Source organism: Salmo trutta, chromosome 36, assembly GCF_901001165.1.
Source record: "Salmo trutta chromosome 36, fSalTru1.1, whole genome shotgun sequence".
Classification (NCBI taxonomy): domain Eukaryota; kingdom Metazoa; phylum Chordata; class Actinopteri; order Salmoniformes; family Salmonidae; genus Salmo; species Salmo trutta.
Genome location: NC_042992.1, coordinates 35,140,640 through 35,166,871, shown reverse-complemented (window position 1 = coordinate 35,166,871; position 26,232 = coordinate 35,140,640). Strand labels below are relative to the sequence as shown.

At 44.2% G+C, this 26,232-nt stretch overlaps 2 protein-coding genes across 3 annotated transcripts in view; both read left to right on the top strand.

Moving 5' to 3' along the window:
- kiaa0319l (KIAA0319-like ortholog) overlaps nucleotides 1-11,438 on the top strand; it is a 29,587-nt gene extending 18,149 nt beyond the window's left edge. The window contains exons 5-22 of one of the 2 annotated variants that reach the window (XM_029735658.1): nucleotides 295-529; nucleotides 799-897; nucleotides 1,155-1,252; nucleotides 1,451-1,538; nucleotides 1,855-1,947; nucleotides 2,387-2,519; nucleotides 4,790-5,018; nucleotides 5,225-5,348; nucleotides 5,619-5,751; nucleotides 6,055-6,203; nucleotides 6,635-6,786; nucleotides 7,276-7,414; nucleotides 7,725-7,884; nucleotides 8,283-8,425; nucleotides 8,833-8,955; nucleotides 9,169-9,259; nucleotides 9,393-9,487; nucleotides 9,605-11,438. In XM_029735658.1, coding sequence (XP_029591518.1) covers nucleotides 295-529; nucleotides 799-897; nucleotides 1,155-1,252; nucleotides 1,451-1,538; nucleotides 1,855-1,947; nucleotides 2,387-2,519; nucleotides 4,790-5,018; nucleotides 5,225-5,348; nucleotides 5,619-5,751; nucleotides 6,055-6,203; nucleotides 6,635-6,786; nucleotides 7,276-7,414; nucleotides 7,725-7,884; nucleotides 8,283-8,425; nucleotides 8,833-8,955; nucleotides 9,169-9,259; nucleotides 9,393-9,487; nucleotides 9,605-9,801 — 2,481 coding nt within the window. In that variant the 3' untranslated portion in view covers nucleotides 9,802-11,438. The remainder of the gene's footprint in view (nucleotides 1-294; nucleotides 530-798; nucleotides 898-1,154; nucleotides 1,253-1,450; nucleotides 1,539-1,854; nucleotides 1,948-2,386; nucleotides 2,520-4,789; nucleotides 5,019-5,224; nucleotides 5,349-5,618; nucleotides 5,752-6,054; nucleotides 6,204-6,634; nucleotides 6,787-7,275; nucleotides 7,415-7,724; nucleotides 7,885-8,282; nucleotides 8,426-8,832; nucleotides 8,956-9,168; nucleotides 9,260-9,392; nucleotides 9,488-9,604) is intronic. The other variant, XM_029735659.1, reaches the window with a different exon arrangement.
- Nucleotides 11,439-14,322: 2,884 nt separating this feature from the next.
- cap1 (CAP, adenylate cyclase-associated protein 1 (yeast)) lies at nucleotides 14,323-26,076 on the top strand. Its single transcript, XM_029735655.1, has 13 exons — nucleotides 14,323-14,470; nucleotides 18,561-18,662; nucleotides 18,915-19,015; nucleotides 19,149-19,226; nucleotides 19,573-19,716; nucleotides 20,117-20,202; nucleotides 20,363-20,468; nucleotides 20,929-21,106; nucleotides 22,612-22,787; nucleotides 23,688-23,811; nucleotides 23,895-23,977; nucleotides 24,555-24,698; nucleotides 24,816-26,076. The coding sequence occupies exons 2-13, from the start codon at nucleotides 18,563-18,565 to the stop codon at nucleotides 24,897-24,899; spliced, it is 1,404 nt and encodes a 467-aa protein (XP_029591515.1). The 5' UTR covers nucleotides 14,323-14,470; nucleotides 18,561-18,562; the 3' UTR covers nucleotides 24,900-26,076.
- The last annotated feature ends 156 nt before the right edge of the window (nucleotides 26,077-26,232 follow it).

The following is a 26,232-nucleotide window of genomic DNA, read 5'->3' as shown; positions in this document are numbered from 1 at the left end:
TGAATGAGTAGGTGTATTTTTTATTTATTTTTATAAACGTTCAGACATTTCTAAAAACCTGTTTTCGCTTTGTCATTACGGGGTATTGTGTGTAGATTGTTGAGGAACATTTTCTTATTTATTCCCTTTTTTAGATTAAAGCTGCAACGTGACAAAGTCTGAATACTTTCCGAATGCACTGCAACTGCAGTGATACTTCACGAAGGCTATTGCAAACTGCACAATGTAGCCAATGTTCTTAGGTATCTTTCCATTCTTATCTGAAGTTCATTGAGTTCACCCATATCTTGGCAGCGGGTTTCCAAGGATGCAGAGCGTCCAGCTCCAACAGTCGGCATCACCAGCGGCGTAACCTTCCCTCAAACATCTGATAAGAATCACAGTCAGCTAACCAATGGAAGTGGAGAAGCTCCATCGCCCTCACAGCAGAACTCTACGTCAGAGGACACCAGAGACACAGCATCTTCCAACAGCACCTCTGTGCTTCCCACTACTGCTCCTACAATCACTACATCGCCAACGCAGGCTGGTAAGGCAGTGGACGCTGAACTCTGACCTAGTATCCCTCAAACCCCACCCTCGACAACTGTTTGGTCAATAACGTGCTAATAACAAAATGGATGTGTTGAGGTATGTCTTCATGGAAGGAAGAAACGTGTGGCTCTAAACATCTACTCCCATTCAGAAACTGGCACCCACTGCAGATGTACTGTCTACTGTTTGCACTTTGAATGAACTTCTGTTTCAGTGTTCCGCCCTCTGTTTCAATCCATGCAAATTCTGTGGTTTCCATGACAGTGCGGGAATTGGTGGTGTCGGCAGGCAAGAGTGTGGAGGTCACGCTGCCGCGCAACGAGGTGGAGCTCAACGCCTTTGTGGTGCCAGCGCCCCAGCCAGGTACTACTACTACTCAACCTACCTGCGTTATTACTTAGTTATACTGTATCATACACCTGTATTATACACACCCCGTGTAGTCCACGCCTCGCCCGAGTTCTGTATAAGCTTATCTGTTTCATTTGGCATGACAACGACAAGGGAGTGAGCCAACGTAGAAAACAGACTGGCGCTAAGGCGAGCTCTGTATCCATGCATGTCATGAGTCATAGCTTACGTCCTCGGCTTTGATTGATCTCATTCTCACTTCTCGAAAGGGACCGACTATGTATTTGACTGGCTCTTGAGAACTCATCCCAAAGACTACAGTGGAGAGATGGAGGGGAAACACAGCAAGACACTCAAACTCAGCAAGGTGCAGCTAATTAGTTCAACCGTTTCCTCTCTCATCTCTCTCTCTCTCGCTCTCCTCTCTCTCTCTCTCTGTTCAAACTCAGGCCTCTTAACTGAGATTGAATTTATGACTAGAACCATTTATACATTACTGTAATACTATGAGAAACAATTATTATTGTAGTCACTCCAGTTCGACCTCTCTGGCTCTTGTGTTCAGCTGACGGTGGGGCTGTATGAGTTTGAGGTGACCGTGGACGGTGACGGAGCACACGGAGAGGGCTTTGTCCACGTCACAGTCAAACCAGGTGGGGGGTTAAACTAACATGACTTGTATTGACTGTGTTTGATGTTCTCTTTAGTAGGAACCTGTGTAAACTGTAACCTATTAAAGGTCACCTCCCCTGACTCTCCCATTAATGGGCTTATCCTGAAATGTCGACAATGACTCATACCTGGGTCGTGTTCGTTAGAACCGAACGGAAGATAGCAGACTGAAACGGGGATGGGTTACCTGGAGTTGGCCAATAAGAAATGCCACATTTTTGTCTTGCTACTCGTGCCCTAATGAACACGACCCAACTGTACCGTTCAGCCAATTAGCTAACCTCTTCCACTTCACAGAGCCGCGGATCAACAAGCTGCCCGTCGCTGTGGTTTCCCCAAAGTTCCAGGAGATATCCTTGCCAACCAGCTCCACGGTGATCGACGGCAGCCGTGAGTTCACCTGGCTCGTTGGTCACAATCAGATAAACTGGAATTGCACCATCTGTGGATGTCAAAAGAGATTTTATGTAGCATCTTTCATCTTTGCTTACAAAAAAAGACAGATTTTGTCAAGGGTGTCTTTATTTAGATTATAGCTCTACTGCCGTACATTGAAATTGTAGATAGACCGTTTTAGGTCAAGAACCGGTATTTACCCTAGAATACAAAATATTTATCTTTGGTTTGGCACAAAGGCCCTCCATCAACACCCTGTGCAGTTCTTCCATAAAACAATGGGAAGAAAAACTTTTGTAGTCAGGGTTGAGACAGGAGCAAAAGTATAGGCAGGGTGGCCTATACATTTATGGACTGTTTGTTTTTAACCGGTTCTTTTCCCCCTCTTCTTCCTGTCCTGTCTTCCTCCTCTCCCTGTGTTTCGGCCCCTCAGAGAGCACAGACGATGACAAGGTGGTGGCGTGGCATTGGGAGGAGGTGAAGGGCCCGCTGAGGGAGGAGAAGGTCTCGGCCGACACCCAAATCCTCACCCTCACCGGCCTGGTCCCAGGGAACTACACATTCAGGTACTATTCCCTTGTCTTCTCAATGGGTATGTGGTGCTTTGTAGTTTCTCTACCTAGTGCCTACACTTCCATTACCTTTGTACACCTCCCGGCGCTGTCACCTTGTCTTCTCCATGGGCATGCACGGTCTTGTATTTTCTCTACATATTTCAGCAATAAAGACGAGGGGGTGTGGTATGTGGTCAATATACAGTGGCAAGAAAAAGTATGTGAACCCTTTGGAATTACCTGGATTTCTGCATAAATTGGTCATAAAATTGTATCTGATCTTCTAAGTCACAACAATAGACAAACACAGTCTGATTAAACTAATAACGCAAACAATTATACGTTTTCATGTCTTTATTGAACACACCATGTAAACATTCACACTGCAGGGTGGAAGAAGTATGTGAACCCTTGGATTTAATAACTGGTTGACCCTCCTTTGGCAGCAATAACCTCAACCAAATGTTTTCTGTAGTTGCGGATCAGGAGGAATTTTGGATCATTCCTCTTTACAAAACTATTTCAGTTCAGCAATATTGTTGGGATGTCTGGTGTGAACTGCTCTCTTGAGGTCATGCCACAGCATCTCAATGGGGTTGAGGTCAGGACTGACTTGGCCACTCCAGAAGGCGTATTTTCTTCTGTTGAAGCCATTCTGTTGTTGATTTACTTCTGTGTTTTAGGTTGTTGTCCTGTTGCATCACCCAACTTCTGTTGAGCTTAAATTGGCAGACAGCCTAACATTCTCCTGCAAAATGTCTTGATAAATTTGGGAATTCATTTTTCCGTCTGATAACAAGCTGTCCAGGCCCTGAGGCAGCAAAGCAGCCCCAAACCATGATGCTCCCTCCACCATACTTTACAGTTGTGATGAGGTTTTGATGTTGGTGTGCTGTGCCTTTTTTTTTCTCCACACATAGTGTTGTGTGTTCCTTCCAAACAACTCAACTGTAGTTTCATCTGTCCACAGAATATTTTGCCAGTAGCGCTGTGGAACATCCAGGTGCACTTTTGCAAACTTCAGACATGCAGCAATGTTTTTTTGGACAGCAGTGGCTTCTTCTGTGGTGTCCTCCCTTGAACACCATTCTTGTTTAGTGTTTTATGTATCATAGACTCATCAACAGAGATGTTAGCATCTTCCAGATATTTCTATAAGTCTTTAGCTGACACTCTAGGATTCTTCTTAACCTCACTGAGCATTCTTTGCTGTGCTCTTGCGATCATCTTTGCAGGACGGCCACTCCTAGGGAGAGTAGCAACAGTGCTGAACTTTCTCCATTTATAGACGATTTGTCTTACCGTGGACTGACTTTTAGAGATACTTTTGTAACCCTTTCCAGCTTTATGCAAGTCAACAATTTTTATTGGTCTTCTGAGATCTCTTTTGTTCGAGGCATGGTTCACATCAGGCAATGCTTCTTGTGAATAGCAAACTCAAATTTTGTGAGTGTTTTTTTATAGGGCTAGACACCTCTAACCAGCATCTCCAATCTTGTCTCATTGGTTGGACTCCAGGTCAGTTGACTCTTGACTCCAATTAGCTTTTGGAGAAGTCATTAACCTTGGGGTTCACATACTTTTCCCAACCTACACTGTGAATGATTAAATGATGTATTCAATATAGACAATACAAATACAATTTGTGTGTTATTAGTTTAAGCACACTGTTTGTCTATTGTTGTGACTTCGATGAAGATCAGATCAAATTTGATGACCAATTTACGCAGAAATCCAGGTAATTCCAAAGGGTTTACCTCACATACTTTTTCTTGCCACTGTACAACAGCTAAGGGCTGTTCTTAGGCGCGACGCGGAGCATTTATAATGCTTTTAATAAACTGGGTGGTTCGAGCCCTGAATGCTGACAGCTGTAGTATATCAGACCATATACCCCGGGTATGACAAAACATTTATTGTTACTGCTCTAATTATGTTGGTAACCAGTTTCTAATCGCAATAAGGCACCTCAGGGTTTGTGGTATATGGTCAATATACCGAGGCTAAGGGCTGTATCCAGGCACTCCTTAGCCATATACCACACCCCCTCGGGCCATATTGCTTAAATATACCTTGTTGTTTCTATGGGCATGCCATCTTGTATTCTCCTTGTATTCCCCATCTATCTTTGTTCAGCTGTTTTCCTCATACCATTTCACAAGCATTTGCCCCTCACCCCCTCTCCCCATTTCAGCCATAGGTGAAGGCTAGGTCTTAGACAAAAGCAAGGACGTTAGGAATTTGTCTATCACAAACTTTTCCCCCTATTCTCTCCCCTTCAGTCTGACGGTTACGGACTCAGACGGGGCCCAGAGCTCCACCCAGGCCACGCTGTCGGTCAGCAAGGCCATGGACTACCGGCCGGTGGCCAACGCCGGGCCCAACCAGGTCATCACGCTACCGCGCAACGTTGTCACACTGCACGGCAACCAGAGCGCGGACGACCACGAGCCGCTGTCCTACGAGTGGTCGCTCAGCCCCGAGAGCAAGGGCAAGGTGGTGGAGATGCAGGTGAGAGAGGAGCACCAGGGGTGGCCATGTCAGGCACATGTCTTACCTAGCAATCAAGGGGATTCGAGGTGTCTGTTTTCTGAAAATAAAGTTTCCCCACTATTGCTTTTTTTGTAGTTTTCAAATGGAAATTCTTCATTTCGACACCAACAAGAAAAGGGAAATTCTTCTCTCCCATCTTGACAGTTATTTTCTTCGTCTTATAGGGTGTGCGGACTCCCACTCTCCAGCTATCTGCCATGCAGGAAGGAGACTACACCTTCCAGCTCACTGTCACAGACACAGCCGGACAGCAAGACACGGCACAGGTCACTGTGATCGTCCAGCCAGGTAAATCAGCAGCATATAGATGTGTATCTATGGCTAATGTCAACACCACTGCAGTGGTAATTGCTTGAATATCATTCCTGATTTACAAGAAATAAGCCACACATTTTCTCTCATTCATTGCCATTTATATAACATATCTGAACGGATGTTGGTTTAACCTTGATGAACAGAGACAAACGACTGGTAAATGAAAATACAGTTCTATACGGATATTGTCCTCATGTCACCAAAGTCTACGTTCTCCCGAGCCTGCTTGTGTTCCATCCTCAGAGAACAATAAGCCCCCAGTAGCAGACCCCGGCCCAGAGAAGGAGCTGACCCTACCTGTGGACCGAACCACTCTGGACGGCAGCAAGAGCACGGACGACCAGAATATCTCCACCTACCACTGGAAACAGAGCAAGTCAGTATTCACACACGTATGCACAGACGGACACAATAGACGCGCACACACACACTCAACTACATGCATGCTCACGTTTGAGCTCACACACTCACTTTCTCTCATACACACACACACACACCACACTTTGGCAAATTACACACTCCCTGTTCTCTGTGCTTGAGGGACACTTAGTTCAACTACCAGAGGCAATATGGTGAGTGGCTCTCTCATGTTACATGGTGCAGTTCAGTGCTCTGTGGCGATGGTGGAACTGCTGTTTCCCCACCTGTCTGACTCTGACGGTCGTCTCTCTCCTCTCAGGGGCCCGGATGGAGTGAAGATCGAGAACGCAGATGGCGCCGTTGCCACGGTGACGGGGCTGCAGGTGGGCGAGTACGAGTTCAGCCTGACCGTGACGGACGAGAGGGATCTGGCGAGCACCGAAACGGTCACAGTCATCGTCCGAGAGGGTAACTCTCCTCTGTGTGATCTATGTGTGCGTTTGTTCTGTGTTTTTGTTTAAATTCGGTTTTCTGATTTCGTAAGAGTAAGGTTTTCCTTAGTCTCCGATTTTGTTTTCCTTCTGGGTGCTGAGATGAGTTTTAGCAGACAAACACAGTTATTAATATAGAATTGCCTACAAGGAAATGTATCAGAGACTGAACTATATGAAGCTTTCAGAAACAGGCTAGACAAGGTAATGGTCTCACACGAGATGCACTCAAATATTTCGTCAACTGAAGTCTAGCCGAGCTGAATGTCAGTACTCTTTGAAGTATAACCTAAGTATAACTCCCACACCTGTAGTTTTACCAGATGCATGGAAACCGCGTACAGAGTATTTCAGAATACTCTTTGGCACTGCAATGTCCTTAAATGTGTCTTGTCTGCTCTCTACCAGAGTTGGACCAGCCCCCAGTAGCTCATGTCCAGTCCAGGTCGGCCATCTCTCTGCCCCTGCGGACTGCAGCCCTGGACGGCTCCCACTCCACAGACGACAAGGGCGGTGTCGGCTACTTGTGGACCCGTGACGACAGTAGCCCTGCAGCAGGGGTGAGAGACCGAGTCCACTCCGTGGTCCCATAACGGATAACAGAAATATTTACAGAAAATATTATAAAGTATTAGGTGAACTGTGGCAGGCAAACACAATGAACCCATAGTAAGTAAACAAACAAATACAATCTAGGCAACATTTCCCTCTTCATGTTGTATTAAGTAAAAGCATTCTTATCATTCTCTTGCATTTCTCATGATTCACATTCTGCTTAATAATAGTTGCATACAATGACCTACTACTTGGAAATATTTGGAATAAGAATGTTCTGCTCAGACAAGTTTTTCTACATTTTATTTTTTCAGTAGTGTAGGCCATTGCATGCAGCTAGAAAATACATTCTGCCATTATCACGTTATTCAATGTCTTAATCAGACTTTGAATTAAGAAATGTGTCATCAGCACTAGACAAAATGTCATTGTAATTGATCAAATGCAAATAAAATGCATCTTGTCTGAAGAATGAATTATGTTCCATCCTCCAGGATGTACTGAACAACTCTGACCACCAGGCGGTGCTGTTTCTCACTAACCTAGTGGAGGGAAAGTACAGCTTCACTTTGACTGTGACAGACAGCAAGGGCCAGAGCAGCTCAGACAGAGGGACTGTAGAGGTCAAACCAGGTCAGTGGGCTCCTCATGGTCTACAAACACACATGCCCGGTGCAAAATCATCCCCTAGACACTAGATCTGAAAGAATCAAATTGATGTGGCTATAGCTTCAGCTAGCTTTTTGCTACGATAGCATTATATTTCCACCATATTCCTTACACCCAATCCATTCAGATCTATGGGAAGTAGGAACAATAATCTATTTAAGACTGGATCACACACACACACACACACACACACACAGCAGAACGGCTCCTACACACACTATCGTTATCCCAATGTCTTCTCTTACTCAGTCCTCCTCCCTCTCTCTCCTGTCAGACGTGTGGCAGCGTGACCTGGTGGAGCTGGTGCTGGAGGTGTCTGTGTCCCAGGTGTCCCACCGCCAGAGAGACATGCTGCTCAGGCAGGTGGGCGTGCTGCTGGGCGTGCTCGACAGTGACATCATCGTACGGGAGGTCAGCGCCTTCAACGAGCACAGGTCAGCTCCTTTCCGCTACATTCGGTCTCGTCAATTCAACTCGCTCAACTTTATTGGCACAATAAGTTATTATATTGCAATGCAAGTGCAAGAACACAGGAATACACTTTCTCTGACATCCACATGATATTTTAGCATGTTTTGTTTTGGTCCATCTGACTCTGATTTAAATCAGTTGATAACACTATATGGGGTTGTATGGACAATGTAACTTATATATATATTAATTTTTTTACAACACTTACAGGGTATGAACATGAGAGCGTTTTTGTAACAAATAAGAGGCATTAGTTAGAATTACTAAGAATTTGTCATAATTAGGCTGGTTGAGGGAATCTATTGATTTGTCCTCAGCTTGAGCCAATCTGTTCATTTCTTCCCGTCTCCTCTCCTCTCAGTACTCGTCTGGTGTTCTTGGTGTCTGGGGGTCCGGGTCGCCCCCCTCTGTCCGGTCACAGTGTGGCTCTGGGGCTGCGCAACAAACTACGCAAACAGAAGAACGACTTCCTCATCTTCAAGGCACGGCGGGTGGACACAGTCAGTGAGTATTAAGACACAAGAGAAGAGGAAAGGAATACATGGATGGAGTAATGTATTAGGACTAATGAATTGAAACTTAGTTGAGTTACATAAAAAGCACTTAGAGAGTTTGCTGGGAAATTAAACACGCTCTATGAATGAAATGATTTGTTTCGTATATTGTTTTTATATTTGTGATATGTTAAAGTATATGAGCAATTTAGTTTCTTTTGACTTTTCCTTATTTTCTAACTTGCAACTTCAAGTTGAATATTTTTGTTGTTGTATTGTTCTCCAGGCGAGAGAGACTAATCTTACTAGACAGTTAGGATAGATTTGTTGTCTTTGACCAAGAAGATGTCAAGAAAGACGCTAGAAAACCTGTGGCCTGACGGAATTCACGTCTCTAACGTCTCTCTCCCCCTGCAGTCTGCCAGCTGAACTGCTCCAGTCACGGGGATTGTGACTCATTCACGCGGACCTGCGTCTGCCACCCCTTCTGGATGGAAAATTTTATCAAAGCACAGTTGTGGGACCAAGAGAGCAACTGTGGTGAGGAGCGGAGCGGACACTCACGGAATTGAGGATTATGACATTGTATATTAGGACACTGTGAGGAGTCATGCGACCGGCCGACTTTACGTCAGAGTATGACACACAGTAGGGAGCGTTGTCGTGGAAATATCTAGTGCGGAAAGTGCTGGAATTCGAGCTCTCTCATTCTGACAACCTGCGACTTCAATTGATTCTCTCTCTCCCTTTCAGAATGGAGTGTGCTGTACGTAACCATAGCGTCCTTCATGATTGTGGTTGTCATTGCGACCGTTGTCTGGGGTATGGTATGTTGTTACCGCAGGTAAGAGATTTACATAGTAATATTCTGTTGCTTCGTTTACATTGCATGGCGTACTACTCTGTTTAAATACATACTTGTTGTCCCTTCAGTAATGTGGAATAAGCAGACTGACAGGACTGTGTGTTTTGAGCAGGCGTAGGGGTAAAGTGCGCCACAAGAGCAAAAGCCGCTATAAGATGCTTAATGGCGAAGAGCAGGAAGGCCTGGAGCTACACCCACCCCGAGCTGGTAACACACACACACACACACACACACACACACACACACACACACACACACACTACCTACTCTCTGTACCCTATTATCTTTGAATAAGTCGAACACCGCAAATCCCTCCCCCACCAGGCAGAATGAAGCCAGCCCCCGCTCCCTCCTCCTCGGCCCTCATGCACTCTGACTCTGACCTGGACAGTGACGACGGGCAGGGAGGGGTCCCGTGGACGGACCGGGAACGAGGACACCTCCTCCGACCCCAGAATGGAACCCTGAAAAACGGCCAGGGTCCCACCAGAAGTAAAAAGCAAAGAGAGGAGCAGCTATAGCAACAGAGGGTGGGGAACCCTCACCACCCCCTCTCTCTCTCGCTCTCCTCCACCACACCAACCGTGCACCCCTCCACCCATAGGACACTTAAGACACATGGATCATGGAGAATGAGAGAGTACTCTGTTAGACACGGGATCAAGCTACACACCCCCGTATTAACTTCCCTGCGCACACACTGAGCCAAGATGGAGATGAGGTTTAACCTTTGAGAAGGACACTCCATTTAATGGAAAAATGGGGGAGTTGATAGGGTAACGAATGTCAAGTTGAGCGCTGTTCACCCCTGAGACAGGAATGTACCCTTCCCCCTCACTTCTAGAAGGAAAAAACGGGAGACTGCAATTCAAGACGATCCTGTTCCCTTCAGACAGGAACTTTACTCCATTCCAATGTCATGTGAACCACATGGAAACTGAGCCCGTCTCACATACACACAGAGAGTTCCTTTAAGACACACACCTCTTCCCAGGATGCTTGACACAACACACTTCCAAGTACTGTTAAGCAAAACTCAACGCTGGCCAACTCCTCTGACATGGGTTACAATATGATTGACAAGTGACTTGTCTAGATGAAAACAAATCTAGATATCTGTGCATGAGACGGTACGGCTGCAGTCGTATGTATATGTATTAATGTTTGAATGGTGGTTAGGTCTGCATGAGTTATCCATGTTGTGTGTGCCCGAATGTGTCTAAAATCAGAATATGCGTGCTTTTGGCCATTTTGCCAGAATGTCCTGTTTCTGAAAAGGGTTATGTGTTTGTTTGACACTTAACCAGCATTGAGAGTCAAAACTGCTGCTGTCAGCCATGTTGGTCAGTCAGAGGATCCTGGGAAATGCTGTTTTACGAGAGCCATGCCTCATACTGTAGGAACTCACTGGATGACACACTGGACTACACAACATTGACACCCCTAACCCTGTGACTGTGTTCCTGGGAGTTGATCATGATAATGACACCAATGACACATGGGGAAGAAAGGGGCAGCGCTTCCTACTCACTCACCTCAGACGACTGCTCGAACCTGGAAGACCACTTAACATCTTGTCTGTTTTTAAGATTCCTTTTGACCGATTTATTTTGATTCTGATGCACTTTGTTTTTCATGCACACCGTGGCTCTGTCTGCAACTCCACTGCTCTCACAGGCTGCTAACTGAACAAGTGCTGATCCATACATTGATCAGATTGGGACTTCCTTCAGTTCAGCTGTAGATTCGGAGTGCGACTCCATTGCCCAGCATGTACCTCCTCCAAATTTGAACGGTGTTGTCACTTTGCATGTAGATTACTGTGAACCTGACCCTTCAGTCTGACTTTAGCTACTGTTTTAGTTGTTGAATGTTTTTCAGAGGAAAGCCCCTATCTAATCAGAGGAACGCTCTGTGAAATAAGCTCTCATGCTGTTTCTCCATTGCACTAGTCGAGCACATTTTATAAAAGATTGGTAGCGTGCATTCTGGGACATGGAGTCCACTGTGAAGGCAGACAGGGATCAGCAACAAAATGAAGGGATTCCGTGTTAATTTAATTGTTCAATAACAATATTGTTTTGTGAAGGATTCCCCTCGATATGTGACCAGACCTGATGAAACTGGATTATCAGTAAATTAAAATCAAATGTTTTAATTTGTCCACCTTTTTTTGTTGCCAAGACTGTCTTTTAGGTTATGGATAACCTAAAACATCTGCAAAAGTCTTGTGACCTACCCTAAACATATCCTGTTTATTCCAGTCACAACAAGTCTAAATAAGTCTTTAGCTCACTGACTCAGGAGAGATCAACTGTGACCCATTGAGAAAACAACACTGTAATGCAGGGTTTCCCCAAACTCGGTGCACGTTTTGTTTTTTGCCCTTGCGCTACACGGCTGATTCAAATAATCAACTAATCATCGAGCTTTGCTCATTTGAATCAGCTGTGAAGTGTTAGGGCAAAAACCAAAACATGCACCCCTTAGGGTCCAGAGGATCGAGTTTGGGAAATGCTGCTGTAATGGCATACACTACTACACAGCTATCTATTCTGTTGCCACTTACAGATTTCATTCTCTTTTACTGCTGACCATTACGGACTGTGGTTCCCCTTTAGTGCGCCATAACACTAATTGATGAGATGAAGCCATCTTAGATGATGATGGCCGCCTTTGGTCTCGTTAATGTTATTCCGCCTGCTTGACTTTGATCTCTCTATAGACTAGACCGGGTGCAGTGTGTAAGTCTGTCTAATCACCTCACCACTAAGTGTTGACTTAACGGCTTTGAATACCCAGTCAGTAATGCGATAGAGATGATCTAATACTTTTGTATACTCTTTAGCCAGTAGTTCTGAATGTAGCGCTCACTAGCCAAAAGTGGTCCCCGAAAATGTACTGTCACGTACAGTATGTGCAGATGTGTGCACCACAACATTTCTCACTCTGCTGCATCTTACTAGCTGTCACTCAAATGGTGAGAGTCTGAAGCTCATTAGCTAGAACTCAAATTGCTAGGGGGCTGGTCCACGTTGGGAAACGGCTTCCAGAAAAACATTTGCTTTCAAACTAGGGATTTCTTGGTAAATTAAGGTAAAACAGTAATTCTGCTCAGAGATTATGCATGTAGGAACTTCACATTGACACATTCAACCCAGAGGTTGAATTTAAGTAGCTACCAAAGTTCCAGAGCATGCATGTCTTTAAATCTAACTCACATCAGAGATTGAATGGCGGACTAACAAACATTGGTGCTTGAGAGTATCAATGCCACAGTCTGATCACTGACTAAATGGATGGATGGACTGACTGATGTACAATGAGTTATTTGGATGCAAGGGGATTTGTAGATCAGTCAGTCTGCATAGTCGCTAATGCCAGTGGGGTAAAAAATACTTTCAAGTTCTACTTAAGTAGTTTTTTTGGGTATCTGTACTTTACTATTTATATTTTTGACAACTTTTACTTCGCTACATCACATCCTCCGTGATTGGGAGTCCCATAGGACGGGGACAATTGGCCCAGCGTCGTCCGGGTTTGGCCGTCATTGTAAATAAGAATTTGTTCTTGTTCTGACTTGCCTAGTTAAATAATAATTCCTAAAGAAAATAATGTACTTTTTTCTACATACATTTTCCCTGATACCCAAAAGTACTCATTACATTTTGATTGCTTAGCAGGACAGGAAAATGGTCAAATTCAAGCACTAATCAAGAGAACACATGAATATGTTTTTAATAATGTCTGAGTGTTGGAGTGTGTGCCTCTGGCTATCCATACATTTTGAAAACAAGAAAATGGTGCTGTCTGCTTTGCTTAATATAAGGAATTTTAAATGATTTATACTTTACATTTAAGTATATTTTAGCAATTACATTTACTTTGATACTTAAGTATATTTAAAACCAAATACTTTTAGACTTACTGAAGTAGTATTTTACTGGCTGACTTTAACTTGAGTAACTTTCTATTAAGGTATCTTTACTTTAACTATGACAATTGGGTACTTTTTCCACCACTGGGTAATGCTCTGAAACACTGCCATTATTTCAGTTGTGTGTTGCGATCCCCTCATCTGAAACAGCAACTCAACAGAGACATGTTCAGACCAGAATTAGGGGTACACTGTGTTTAACTATTTCACACACCACTTGCAACAAATGTTTATTAACCAATTGCTTGCCACCCATGAAAATACTAACACCAAGCAAATCAGTTCATTAATGGCAGCCTTTCACTGTCAGGTGACTGGCTGTGACACTGAATAAATATATTTGATGGCCATTACTAATGGCAGCCTATGCTGAGAAGGGCAGTGGGGATTTATAATCCGGATGTGTGTTTCTGGTTGACTGGGTTTGCAACCGGGTTCAACAAGGCTGTTGGCCAATAAAAAACATTTCAAAATAAAGCTGACTATCTCAATGCCTTCTGAGTTTAGGCCTGACCTCTTCAGGTTAAAGACAAGGTTGGTCATCACTCTGCAGGTCTCCTCTCCACAATGACCTGTGATTGGCGGCATCAACTGACTGAATCCAGGTCACAGCACCAATGTGACCGTCTGGGTTTGAACTCGGTTGTCTGTACCCCACAAGACTGTGTTAGCCCGCTGATATAAAGCCTAGGCATTGCTTCTGGCCAGGGAGCTAGCACAATCCTTCAGGTCTCAAGATCATTAATCAAGCAAGTGTGGTTGACTGAACCCCCGCCATTATATAGGTACTCAAAACTGGCCCCAAATTGTGCTGACTGTCAAGTTGTGGTGAGGTTGAGGGGTAGAGTGAGTATGGACGTCACATCAGTAGGCCTACCCTACAACCAGACGCTGATATACAGTATGATATAGTGAGCAATGTATCACAGTTGTAGGGCATCGGGACATACTGTGTTTGGAACAATGACAGATATTGTGAACTGCAACTGAGACCAGAAAGTGGGAGGACATGTTTACTTCAGAAGAGGAAGAAGGAAAGATGTTTTGTGTTGTCTTTCAGTTATCTTCACTCTCTTCTCCTTATAAGGGAAAGGAATGGTTGCGCGAATAAGGGCGGAAACGCCGCGCGGTGACAGCTGGGAACTGCTACACTCATACAGGAAGAATAGGCAGAGCAGTCAGTCCGCTAGCTCGGCACTCTCCCATAGACGGTGATTAAATACCTAATCAGTGCTGCTTGTCCAAGTTAGCAGGTAAGGATGACGTTTTATAACTCTTCGGGCATATGCTACCTTATATTACTCCTCCTAAATTGTCTTAAAGTGCACACTAGTCCGTGTCATAATGCGCCTCCGACTCCATTGCATTGATCGTTCAGAAATTATGATTTAGCGTGATGCTAGGTAGATTGCTGGCTGATGTCAATTTGTAGTAACAAGACATTATTCCATGGTTGCAGTATTTTGATGTATTTAATATTTCAATCCAGATGTGAATTGATTCATTTTTGCAGACTAGTGCAACAAGGGAGGGGTGTGCAAGAAAATACAGGAAATGCCGAAACACAGAGGGACGGGAGTATTTTTGCCCATTAGTATTTTGGTCGAGTTCGGGACTCTATCTGCCTGAATAAATCGTCAACTGGTAGTTGTTAACTTTGCTAACCAACCCTTTTCATATAAAATGGTGTATTCATTACATAAACCGTTCACGTTACAGTTTAAGAATCGAACGAAACAAAGCTCGAGTTTCTATTGGACAAATTCAGGTAGATTTCATCCCCGTTTCGTTTGCTTCCGTTTGAGAAACGTTTTGCAACAGAATCGGCATAATGAATACGCCACAACTAGCCTTAGCTGTTTCGTTGTTGCTTGGTAGCTATAACTAACTACCTCGGCCGAGTCCCAATATCATTGTCATCGGCTTGTAAAGATTAGCAGTGCTTCGTTAGCTACCTAGCGATGTTAGCTAGATGGAACATTGGGCAGCCCAAAAACGGTGTATGGCTCTGGATACCGGTAGGCGCAAGACGCCGGGGTATATTTGCCCTACTTATTCCTTACTAAAGCAGAAATGACCTGTTTTTCTATTATTTATTTTTATCCCAGACTAGAACACACAGCAGACTGCGCCTAAGTGCCTTTTCCCTTTATGTCTGAACGCACCTTAAGCGCGCTCTACGCCGAGGCGGTTGGCGACCCCGAGGCTGTTGGCGAAATGTGTAGCTAACCTACTTCAATCCATCATTCATAGGTCCTGATCCATGCTGAAAGGGGAAACAATGTGGCATTGCCAATGTGCTTAGAGGGCCCTTGAATAATACAATACGCTTGAAACGTGCACAGCCTTTGGAAAACAGATGTTTAGCTGCAGTTTGCACTAAGACTACTTCCTACTTTCCAAGTGCACTTTAAGCACTGTTTTCTAACTGTCCATATAAGCAATAAAAGTTAACCCTTCCTACTTTAACCACAGGAGCAGGCCTAGGTTGAGGCATGGCACTGACATTGCAACAAGGAAGTAAAAGAAAAGTTGAACTCGGGCTATACAAGGGCTGGTGGACCCAATCTTCCAAGCACAGGCCTAGCCCATACATTTACATTTTAGTCATTTAGCAGACGCTCTTATCCAGAGCGACTTACAGTAGTGAATTCATACATTTCATACTTTTTTTCCTTTTTTTTTTTTTTTCATACTGGTCCCCCGTGGGAACCGAACCCACAACCCTGGCGTTGCAAACACCATGCTCTACCAACTGAGCCACACGGGACCTACATGTAGGTCAAGGATAGGTATGGTGTGTAGAGATGTCTATCCCCATGGGGACATTTTGGCTGTGACTGCATACATAAAAACACATCATAAATGACCTCCACACCTGTCTGGTTGACCCCCAGCACCTTAATAGTAGAGCTAACCACTTTTCTTAAATTATTTCCAAAGCATGAGTTAGTGTCTCTGAGGCAGCAAAATGCATCTCTGCTTGGCACCACAAACATCTGCAAAGTAACAAGCAAGTAACCGGATGGGAAACCAAACGTGACCGTCCCACCTGCGGGACACACTATTCAACAGCCAGTGAAATAGCAGGGCGCCAAATTCAAAACGAAAAATCTCATAATTCAAATTTCTCAAACATAGAACTATTATATCCCATTTTAAAGATAAGATTCTCGTTAATCCAACCACATTGTCCGATTTCAAAAAGGCTTTACGGAGAAAGCATAGCATTAGATTATGTTAGCACATCACCTTGACAAGAAAAACCACACAGCCATTTTCCAAGCAAGGAGAGGCGTCACAAAAACCAGAAATACAGCTAAAATGAAGCACTTACCTTTGATCTTCTTCATCAGATGGCACTCATAGGACTTCATGTTACACAATACATGTATGTTTTGCTCGATAAAGTTCATATTTATATCTAAAAACCCCATTTTTACATTGGCCCGTAATGTTCAGAAATGTTTTTCCTTACAAAACTTCCAGTGAATGAGCACATCAATTTATAGAAATACTCATCATAAACGTTGATAAAATATTAAACTGTTATTCAAAGAATTATAGATACACTTCTCCTTAATGCAACCGCTGTGACAGATTTCAAAAAAGCTTCACGGGGAAAGCACACTTTGCAATAATCTGAGTACGGCGCTCAGAAAACAGCAGGCAATACAGATACCCGCCATTTTGGAGTCATCTAAAATCATAAATAGCATTATAAATATTAACTTACCTTTGATCTTCATCAGAATGCACTCCCAGGAATCCCAGGACCACAATAAATGTTGTTTTGTTCGTTAAAGTCCATCATTTGTCCAAATACCTCCTTTTTGTTTGCGCATTCAGTATGCTACTCCAAATGTAGGAAGCGTGCCGAAAATTTCACGACAAAGTCAAAAAAATGTTTTTTATTTACGTTCGTATAAACATGTCAAACGATGTATAGCATTAATCTTTAGGGCCTTTTTAACATAAATCTTCAATAATATTTCAACCGGACGATTCCAATGTCTTCAGAAATGTAGTGGAACACAGCTACCTCTCACGTGAACGCGCGCCACTGAAGTCATATTATTTTCTGAGTCACCAACTTCCCGGCCTTCTCGTTCGCTCTCTGTTAACTGTAGAAGCCTGAAACAACGTTCTAAAGACTGTTGACATCTAGTGGAAGCCTTAGGAAGTGCAAAATGAACCCTAAGTCACTGTATACTGTAAAGGCAATCACTTGAAAAAACTACAAGCCTCAGATTTCCCACTTCCTGGTTGGATTTTTATCAGGTTTTTGCCTGCCATATGAGTTCTGTTATACTCACAGACATCATTCAAACAGTTTTAGAAACTTCAGTGTTTTCTATCCAAATCTACTAATAATATGCATATCCTACCTTCTGGGCCCGAGTACCAGGCAGTTTAATTTGGGCACGCTTTTCATCCAGAATTCCGAATGCTGCCCCCTACCCTAGTGAAGTTAATGGTTAATGTCATGGTGTCTGCTTATTGCCGTTGTCATTTGCTCCCCATAAAACAAGTGGGCCTGCATGTTTTTCTCAAACATGAACAAGAAAACTGGGAAAGTGATTGGTGAGGGGATTATCCCAGCAGAATAGAGCGACATGGATCCACTGTCATTAATGAGGTGAGGTCTTTTGTGTTTCCACTCAGGTGACAGTACCTGACACTCACTCAGATGAACAGGGGATCTGGTTTCTGTTATGCGATGTCAGCCTCTAGTCCTGGGGGTGTGGGGGAATCGTGCAAGGGCATTTCACAACAGTAGAGATCTAACACTTACGACTTTGTCAACACAGAGGACTGTTGTTGAGAATATATAGTTATGAGTGGTTACTTTCATGTAATATGGCTCGGGTATTGGGGAATGGGAATATCAGGAAGGGAAGGGCTGTCTTATTACCTGCATACCTGTACTCAGCAGGTCTTGACATGTCCCCCAAACCCATTCCAGGCCTCTTTTTCTTTTTTTTTTTTATAACCACAAGTTTGGTTAAATTAAAAAAATGAATAAAAAATCCCCCTTTTTGTTGTTCAGTTGTATCTATGGCCACAATCTCAGATTTTATTGGCAAAATTGCAGTAGGCTGCCTATTTTTAATACACAGTGTATGACTTGACGGAATGACAAGATATAGGCTAACATGCCGAGGCAAGTAGGCCTACTAATGCAACTTAAACTTTAAATGAGCAGCCAAATGGTGGGGAGAATGTCCCCTTCACTAATTCTGCAGTCAAACCCACTTGCTGTCAATGACAGCTAGTGATACGTTATCAGTAAACAAGCAGTGACCACTGAACCCCCTCAGCTGATGTGTCGTCTCTCCCCAGGAATGGCAGAGTTGGCAAGTCTGGTGCAGCGGCTGGAGGTGGCTGTGGGTCGTCTGGAGGCCGTGTCGGGCGATGGAGGTGGCTCTGCTGGAGGCGATGGAGGTAACCTGGAGTTTTCCATATTGTAGCCCATTTTACACAAACATGAATGCTAGAAATCATGGAAAGACTGAGATGGAATTGCGAGTCCAGGTCCTAATAATGCTAAAGAACCGTCCACAGTACCAGTTATCATTAGTTTGTTTTGTCTTAGATAATGGAGGTAAAATTAAAACATGACTCACAAGCAGAACAAACATAACCCATAAACGTTGGTATCTGACTTTTCTCCCTGTTGCCACCCGTTCCTTGCAGTTGTGGCAGCGTACGTGGAGGCCTATGATGGCATCATCACCGGATCTGTTGGCCAGTACATGACCCTCAGCCAGCAGATAGGGGGCGATGTCCAGAAGCATGTAAGTTGAATTGCTCTAGAGGGAAAAGCTGGCTAGGAATGCTCATCACGTCTCCGGTCATGCTTATCAGTGGACGTGTAGGATACAATTAACCAAACCTGGATCTTTTCTAATTTCTCCCCGCCTCTCTCAGGCGGACATGATGAAGCAGGCGTTCTCCTGCCAGAGACAGCTCCTGGTCACCTCCTCCTGCTCCCAGAAACCCTCTGATGTGAGTTGGTTCATCCATCATCAATCCCCTTGACCCTCAACATGACACTTCTCAGCAGAATAAGTCCTTAGATCAACTGAACAGTGGATATACTGTAATTGTCTCATTAATGGATGAATTGGCAATGAATCAGCAGTGTAGCAATTGGGTCAACTAATTCCAATGCCATAGCATGGTTTCCCTAAATGTTTCTTGCCTCATGTAATGAATTGCCTTTTTACTCATGCTATTCCACCCTGGTTGACACTTCGATTTATATAATATTATGTCATCAGGCACAAACACATTTGTTTCTTTGCATCTCTAGGATGTTATGATTTAAGTCATGGTTATTTTCCCTCTATAGGCATCCTTGACTGCTCTCCTGGCCCCCGTCTCCAAAGTGATCCAGCAGGTGCAGACGTTCCGCGAGCAGAACCGCTCCTCGCCCCTCTTCAACCACCTCTCGGCCGTCAGCGAGAGCGTGCCTGCCCTCGGCTGGGTCGCCATGGTGAGGGAAGGGAGAGGAGGGGCTTGATATTGCCACCGCCACCAGTGTGTGTGTGTGTGTGTGTGTGTGGGCAGTGTATAGTTGCCGGAAACAAACACGTCTTTCATTCTGTAGGAGTCTGAGACGGTTGTTTTGGCAGTGAAATTTTAACAAAGTTCGTCTAGCAACAGTGCATCATTGTTAAAACTCTGGAATTATCATTTTGATGAATGAATATTAATGAGACCTTCTGCATTGTGATCTGATGAATAACAGACAAAGGCAAACCTAGACTTTGGTATGCCAGTGGAATCAACATTAAAATCCATTGTAAGCCATCACACCAGCTGTGTCCACACAAGCTCTGTTCGAAGAGCAAGAACTCTCCTGCAATGTTCTTATCATGCGCTTGCTCTTCCAGGCTCCAAAGCCAGGTCCCTATGTGAAGGAGATGCAGGATGCTGCCCAGTTCTACACCAACCGGGTTCTCAAGGACTACAAGGAGAAGTAAGGACTCTGCTGTCTGTCCTTAAACTTTTTTTCTGACCGCCAAGTCCCCTATGTAGTTAAGCTCCACACTCTCATAGTTGGATACTGTATGTTTTCTTCATCTTTTGGTCTCCCTCCTGTTGTGTTCAATTCAATTGCCTTGTGTCCTACACCTTAGGGACCAGAAGCATGTGGACTGGGTGAAGGCCTACCTGTCCATCTGGACTGAGCTGCAGAACTACATCAAACAGCACCACACCACCGGACTGGCCTGGAGCAAGAGTGTAAGTCCTTTTTAACTTTACTATCGCTCTCATGTCAGTACAGGACGGATACACTTCATCTGCTTCAACAGACGTAGTGCTGGGGGGGGGGGGTGATCCTAACCGTTACCATACGAGTAAAATAATGACAACGGCTTATTTAGGGAAGTGGAACGTTTCCGTATAGAAAGGTTCTACTTATGTTTATCCAACATGCATGAAGATCTGTCATGTGGAATATGGAATCGTCAGACTGGGCTCTGTTTGACTTTTCTATCAGCACAGAACTAAACAAGAAGGCTCTGTGTGATAAGAGGGCGAAGGTAAAACCACCAATCTGTTTGTTACGCGTCAGCCCTTTCCTATCTGCACAATTCAAACAATTGTGCCTTATTGAATTAGACCAAGTTGTTAAGAGCAGGAAACGACCATGTCGAGGCATGTGTATAACCAATGTGCTGTGTGTTTTTGTCCATCCCAGGGTCCAGTAGCCTCGGCCTCTGCAGCTCCTCCTCCTCCCCGTGCCGGTCCTCCTCCCCCCGGACCTCCTCCCCCTCCCGTGGACTTCAGCGGGTCGTCTGGCGGCGGCGGGGACCAGGGACCAGACACCCGTAACGCCCTCTTCGCCTCCCTCAACAAGGGAGCTGACGTCACCAAGGGTAGGTGTTGAATAATGAATCCTCAAAAGTTCTCAAGAATCAGAAGCTCAATTGATTAAGAAGTACTTTGAGAACCCCAGCCCTTAGATTCATTGTCCAGGGCCACCTGTTATGTAAACCAAATTTGATGAGCTGAATAGAACAGGTGTAATATTTAAAAAATACGATCACAAGGACATGACTTTTTTATTTAACTAGGCAAGTCAGTTAAGATCAAATTCTTATTTACAATGACAGCCTACTCTCAATAACAATAACGAGGCTATATACAGGGTGTACCAGTACCGAGTCAATGTGCGGGGGTACAAGTTAGTAGAGGTAATTTATAAAGTGACTTTGCATAGATAATAATAAACAGCTTATAGCAGCAGTGTAAAAATAAAGGGAGGGGGGCGACTCAATGTAAATAGTCCGGGTGGCTATTTGATTAATTGTTCAGAGGTCTTATTGCTTGGGGGTAGAAGCTGTTAAGGAGCCTTTTGGTCCTAGACTTGGTGTTCCGGTACTGCTTGCCGTGTGGTAGCAGAGAGAACAGTCGGACTTGGGTGACTGAAGTGTCTGACAATTTTATGGGCTTTCCTCTGACACCGCCTATTATATAGGTCCTGGATGGCAGGAAGCTCTGCCCCAGTGATGTACTGGGCCGTACGCAATACCCTCTGTAGCGCCTTACGGTCGGATGCCGAGCAGTCGTCATACCAGGCGGTGCTGCAACCGGTCAGGATGCTCTCGATGGTGCGGATGTAGAACTTTTTGAGGATTTGGGGACTCATGCCAAATCTTTTCAGTCTCCTGAGGGGGGAAAAGGTGTTGTCGTGCCCGCTTCACGACTGTCTTGATGTGTTTGGACCATGGTAGTTTGTTGGTGATGTGGACACCAAGGAACTTGAAACTCTCGACCCGCTCCACTTCAGCCCCGTTGACGTTAATGGGGGCCTGTTCGGCCCTCCTTTTCCTGTAGTCCACGATCAGCTCACATTTGAGGGAGAGGTTGTCCTCGTACCACACTGCCAGGTCTCTGACTTCCCTATAGGCTGTCTCATCATTGTCGGTGATCAGGCCTCCCGCTGTTGTCATCAGCAAACTTAATGATGGTGTTGGGGTCGTGTTTGGCCACGCAGTCGTGGGTGAACAGGGAGTACAGGAGGGCATTTCTCCTTGTCTACCAGCACAGTACCACCATGTGGGCGGCAGGGTAGCCTAGTGGTTAGAGCGTTGGACTAGTAACCGAAAAAGTTGCAAGATCGAATCCCCGAGCTGACAAGGTAAGAAATCGGTCGTTCTGCCCCTGAACAAGGCAGTTAACCCACTGTTCCTAGGCCGTCATTGAAAATAAGAATTTGTTCTTAACTGACTAGCCTAGTTAAATAAAGGTAAAATCTATATATTTTTTAAATGTCTCAACGATCTTACTGTATGTTACTCTGATAATAGCATCTGGTAAATGACTAAAATGTAAATGTTTGTGTTCCCCCTCTCGTACCTTTATTACTTTATGTCCCAAGGCCTGAAGCACGTGCCCAAAGACCAGATGACTCACAAGAACCCCAACCTGAGGACTCAGACCGGCCCGGTGCGCACAGGGCCCAAGCCCTTCACTACCTCCAAGCCGGCTGTCACCGCCGCTGCCTCTCGCAAGCTGCCCCCCGTTCTGGAGCTTGATGGCAAAAAGTGGAAAGTGGTGAGCTGGATTGGAAAAGTAGTGTAGCTTCAGCAGTGGGGGCATGGATGGTAGAGCCAGAGAGAAACAGAGACTGACAAACAGGCCCGGAGAGCTTCATCAGTGCACCACATCTGCTTCTCTGACAGTCAGTTCCTCCTATAGGAAAAAAGTTATTCTAGGCTATGTTCTCTCTCCACAGCCCCTTAAAGTAACTGTCCAGTGAATATCTCACTTTTTTAAAAGTTCTTATTTTGTTCATTCATATCCAAATAATGTTGACTCATCCTATACTTGTATCTGTGGCCAAAGCATAAATTGGAGAAAAAATTATTTAAATATTTGAAACAAACCTTTTTTAAAAAAAATGCTATTTCCTCAGAGGATGAGCTGGCCAATCAGCGGTCTACTCGCATGAATATTTTTATCACCGTTATACGCCCATACCGTTCTGTTTTTGGGATACGCCCACACATCCAAACACCGAAAGGTTCTTTTTAACGTACTTAATTACCATTGTTGGAAGACTATTTGAATCATATTTTAATAAATGATTGGTCATTTTTCATACAAATCTGGAAACAATGGACAGTTACTTTATTAAGGACTTCCATGTTCCCAACATATGCAACATGGAAGTGTTTCCAAACAGTGGTATGCATAACTCCATGTGGTTTACTTGCTGCACCCAATTCTAAAGACTTTATATGGGTCATAGTAAGGCCAGTGGTTTATAAATATGTGTACTATCAAAATATCTACTATATAAGCAGAGTTTCCACTACAGTGAACTCATGATAAGTGGACTGTTGGTTTGCTGCTGAAAACTGAATGCACGGGTTTAGCACGCACTGATCACGGCAGCCCCAAGCCAGTATATTTTCTCCCTAACCACTCTCCCTCCTGTGTGATGACCTATAGGAGAACCAGGAGGGTGCCCAGGGCCTGGTGATCAGCGACACAGAGCTCAAGCAAGTGGTCTACGCCTTCAAGTGTAACAACAGCACCCTGCAGATCAAGGGCAAGATAAACTCCATCACTTTAGGTAAGGGCAGACCCATGTTCCAGTGCGTGAACAAATGAAAAGGTCAACGAAGGGCATTTGTTTATATGATTCCTTTCTTGCAGACAACTGTAAGAAACTGGGCCTGGTCTTTGACGATGTTGTGGGCATTATCGAGGTTATCAACTGCAGGGATGTCAAGGTCCAGGTGTGTATTTCTAAAATTTGATTCATGCGGAAATGGACACGCTGTGAAAAGGCCTGGTCATTAAAAGGCAATAGACATGGCGTTATCGCACAACGGTGACAACAGAAGATCATATCAGCTTTTGTCTCATTACCATTTACATATTAAGTCTCCAATGTGACTATGTGGACGTGACATTTTGCGGATTACTTTGCAATCTCTTGTGGCTGTTATCTATGCACAGTACCCAACAGAGATTATTTAATCACAGTTGATTCACTCTTAAAGATGCACTATGTAGACATCGCTCTGCCATTTCCTGGTTGCTAAAATTCTAATTTCAGTTTGTGACGAAACAAGCAAGTATAGTGTAAAGAATCATTGTACCATCTAAACCGCTGGTGTACAAAACCGAAAGTAAAAGACACAAAAATATAACTTAATGGGAAGCATAGAAATTGCATACATAGAACAGATATACGGCAAAGACTTTCTTTCGATGAGAATGACATATCTATAACTCACATTTCTATGTGAATACGGTTGGGTTGCCCAAAAAATGACATATTGCAGCTTTAACCCTATCTGGTGTGTTCAGGTCTTGGGCAAGGTGCCCACCATCTCCATCAACAAGACTGACGGTTGCCACGTGTACCTGAGCAAAGATTCGCTGGAGTGTGAGATCGTCAGCGCCAAGAGCTCAGAGATGAACGTGCTGGTACCTGGTAAAGACGGAGACTATGTGAGTACATCTATGGTGAAATTTGGAGTGTCTAGTGGCATTATATGACAACATAGTAATACGTGTTATGTGGAAATGTTGATGATAAACTAACATTTTCTCCTTTGTCTCTCTCAGACTGAGATCCCTGTTCCTGAGCAGTTCAAGACTGTCTGGGACGGCAAGAAGCTAGTCACCACTTGTACCGAGATCGCTGGATAGAGGGGCAGCCAGCACTCGTAACAGCCTCCCCTTTGCAAATGCCTACCTGACTGATAGACCGACCAACCAGCTAACCAAACCACAAAGTAGACTGAGATGCCAACCTAGCCCACATTTTTTTTTTCTTCCCTATCTGCCAATCACAGCTTTAGCTGTTTCTTCCTTCAGCCAATGAGAGGACTGCTTGCTTTATCTGGAGCGTTCCTTCAGCCAATTGCAGGGAGCAGCATGTTATTCCATTTGGTTATCCTCATGGCCAGTGAGCGCATTCAAATGAGTTTGCCAACAACCAGGATCATTTCTGATTTGATCTGTACATTCCAGCAAATGATAGAAGCCTGGCTCCCGCTATTATGTTTATCACACCTTCTCTGCGGTTTTAACTCCTATGCCAATCAGGCTATGCTTCCCGTCTCCTTCAACCAATCATTTAATAGGGTTTCCGTTTCCCCTCTGGTCGGGGGGGGCAGGTGTTTTAGGGGTCGGCGGTTTGTTTCATTTATGCAATTCATCCGTGAAGCACATGTACAACCAACCCCTCTTTACAGATGACAATGCTATCACTTCCAACTTTGACGATGTTATTAACATTTCATAGGGATTGATTAACTATGACATGTCATTGCTCTTAAATTGGTGAAATGACGAGTTGTGTGCAGGATCACTGTCTTTAAAAAAAAGAAATACAATCAAAATGCTGAAAAGAATATTGAAAAATAAAAAAGTTTAGTTCCCAAGACATTCCCATTAGCATTTTAAATGAACATTCCATATTATTGAGACATATGGAGGTGAATGATGGCAAAGAAAGAGGGAAGTGTGTGGTGAGTGTGACTTCACTTCAGCACAAGCTGGAAGTGAGTGGTTCAAAAGATAGACGAGACAAACATACTCTAGAAGAATCATTATTGACTAAGTTTGGGTTACCTCCCTTAAGCTCTGAATGACTGTTGTAATGATCTGTATAGACATTTCTTTTTAATGCTAGAGTTGTCTTAACTCCACTGTCGCCATCACCTACACATCAACCCACCTAGCCACTCGTCTACATCTGTGGTTATTCTGTTGTAGCGGACATGCTCTGTGGAGTTTCTTTTGCCTCTTTATTTGGGTCAAGAATCAACATTTTGCTCATCAGTACTGGAGGAATACAAATGTTGCAATAAAATAATTATAAGAAATCAGTCTTGGGTGATTTTTCTCCATCTGCTTCAGGCTGAATATGGAATGAGGGGGGGATTCGTGTGATGTGCCCTTATGTTTGGCTAATTTTCCCAGAGAGCTGTTGTTTACCACTTTTCACAAGGAGAGCTGGGTAAACCAACACTAACGA

Bases quoted from the DNA above. Each gene is read 5' to 3' on its own strand.
- cap1 (XM_029735655.1), top strand. From the start codon at position 18,563: ATGGCAGAGTTGGCAAGTCTGGTGCAGCGGCTGGAGGTGGCTGTGGGT. The intron at 20,469-20,928 runs GTAAGTCCTTTT...TGTCCATCCCAG, and splicing joins GACTGGCCTGGAGCAAGAGT to GGTCCAGTAGCCTCGGCCTC. The intron at 21,107-22,611 runs GTAGGTGTTGAA...TTATGTCCCAAG, and splicing joins GGGAGCTGACGTCACCAAGG to GCCTGAAGCACGTGCCCAAA.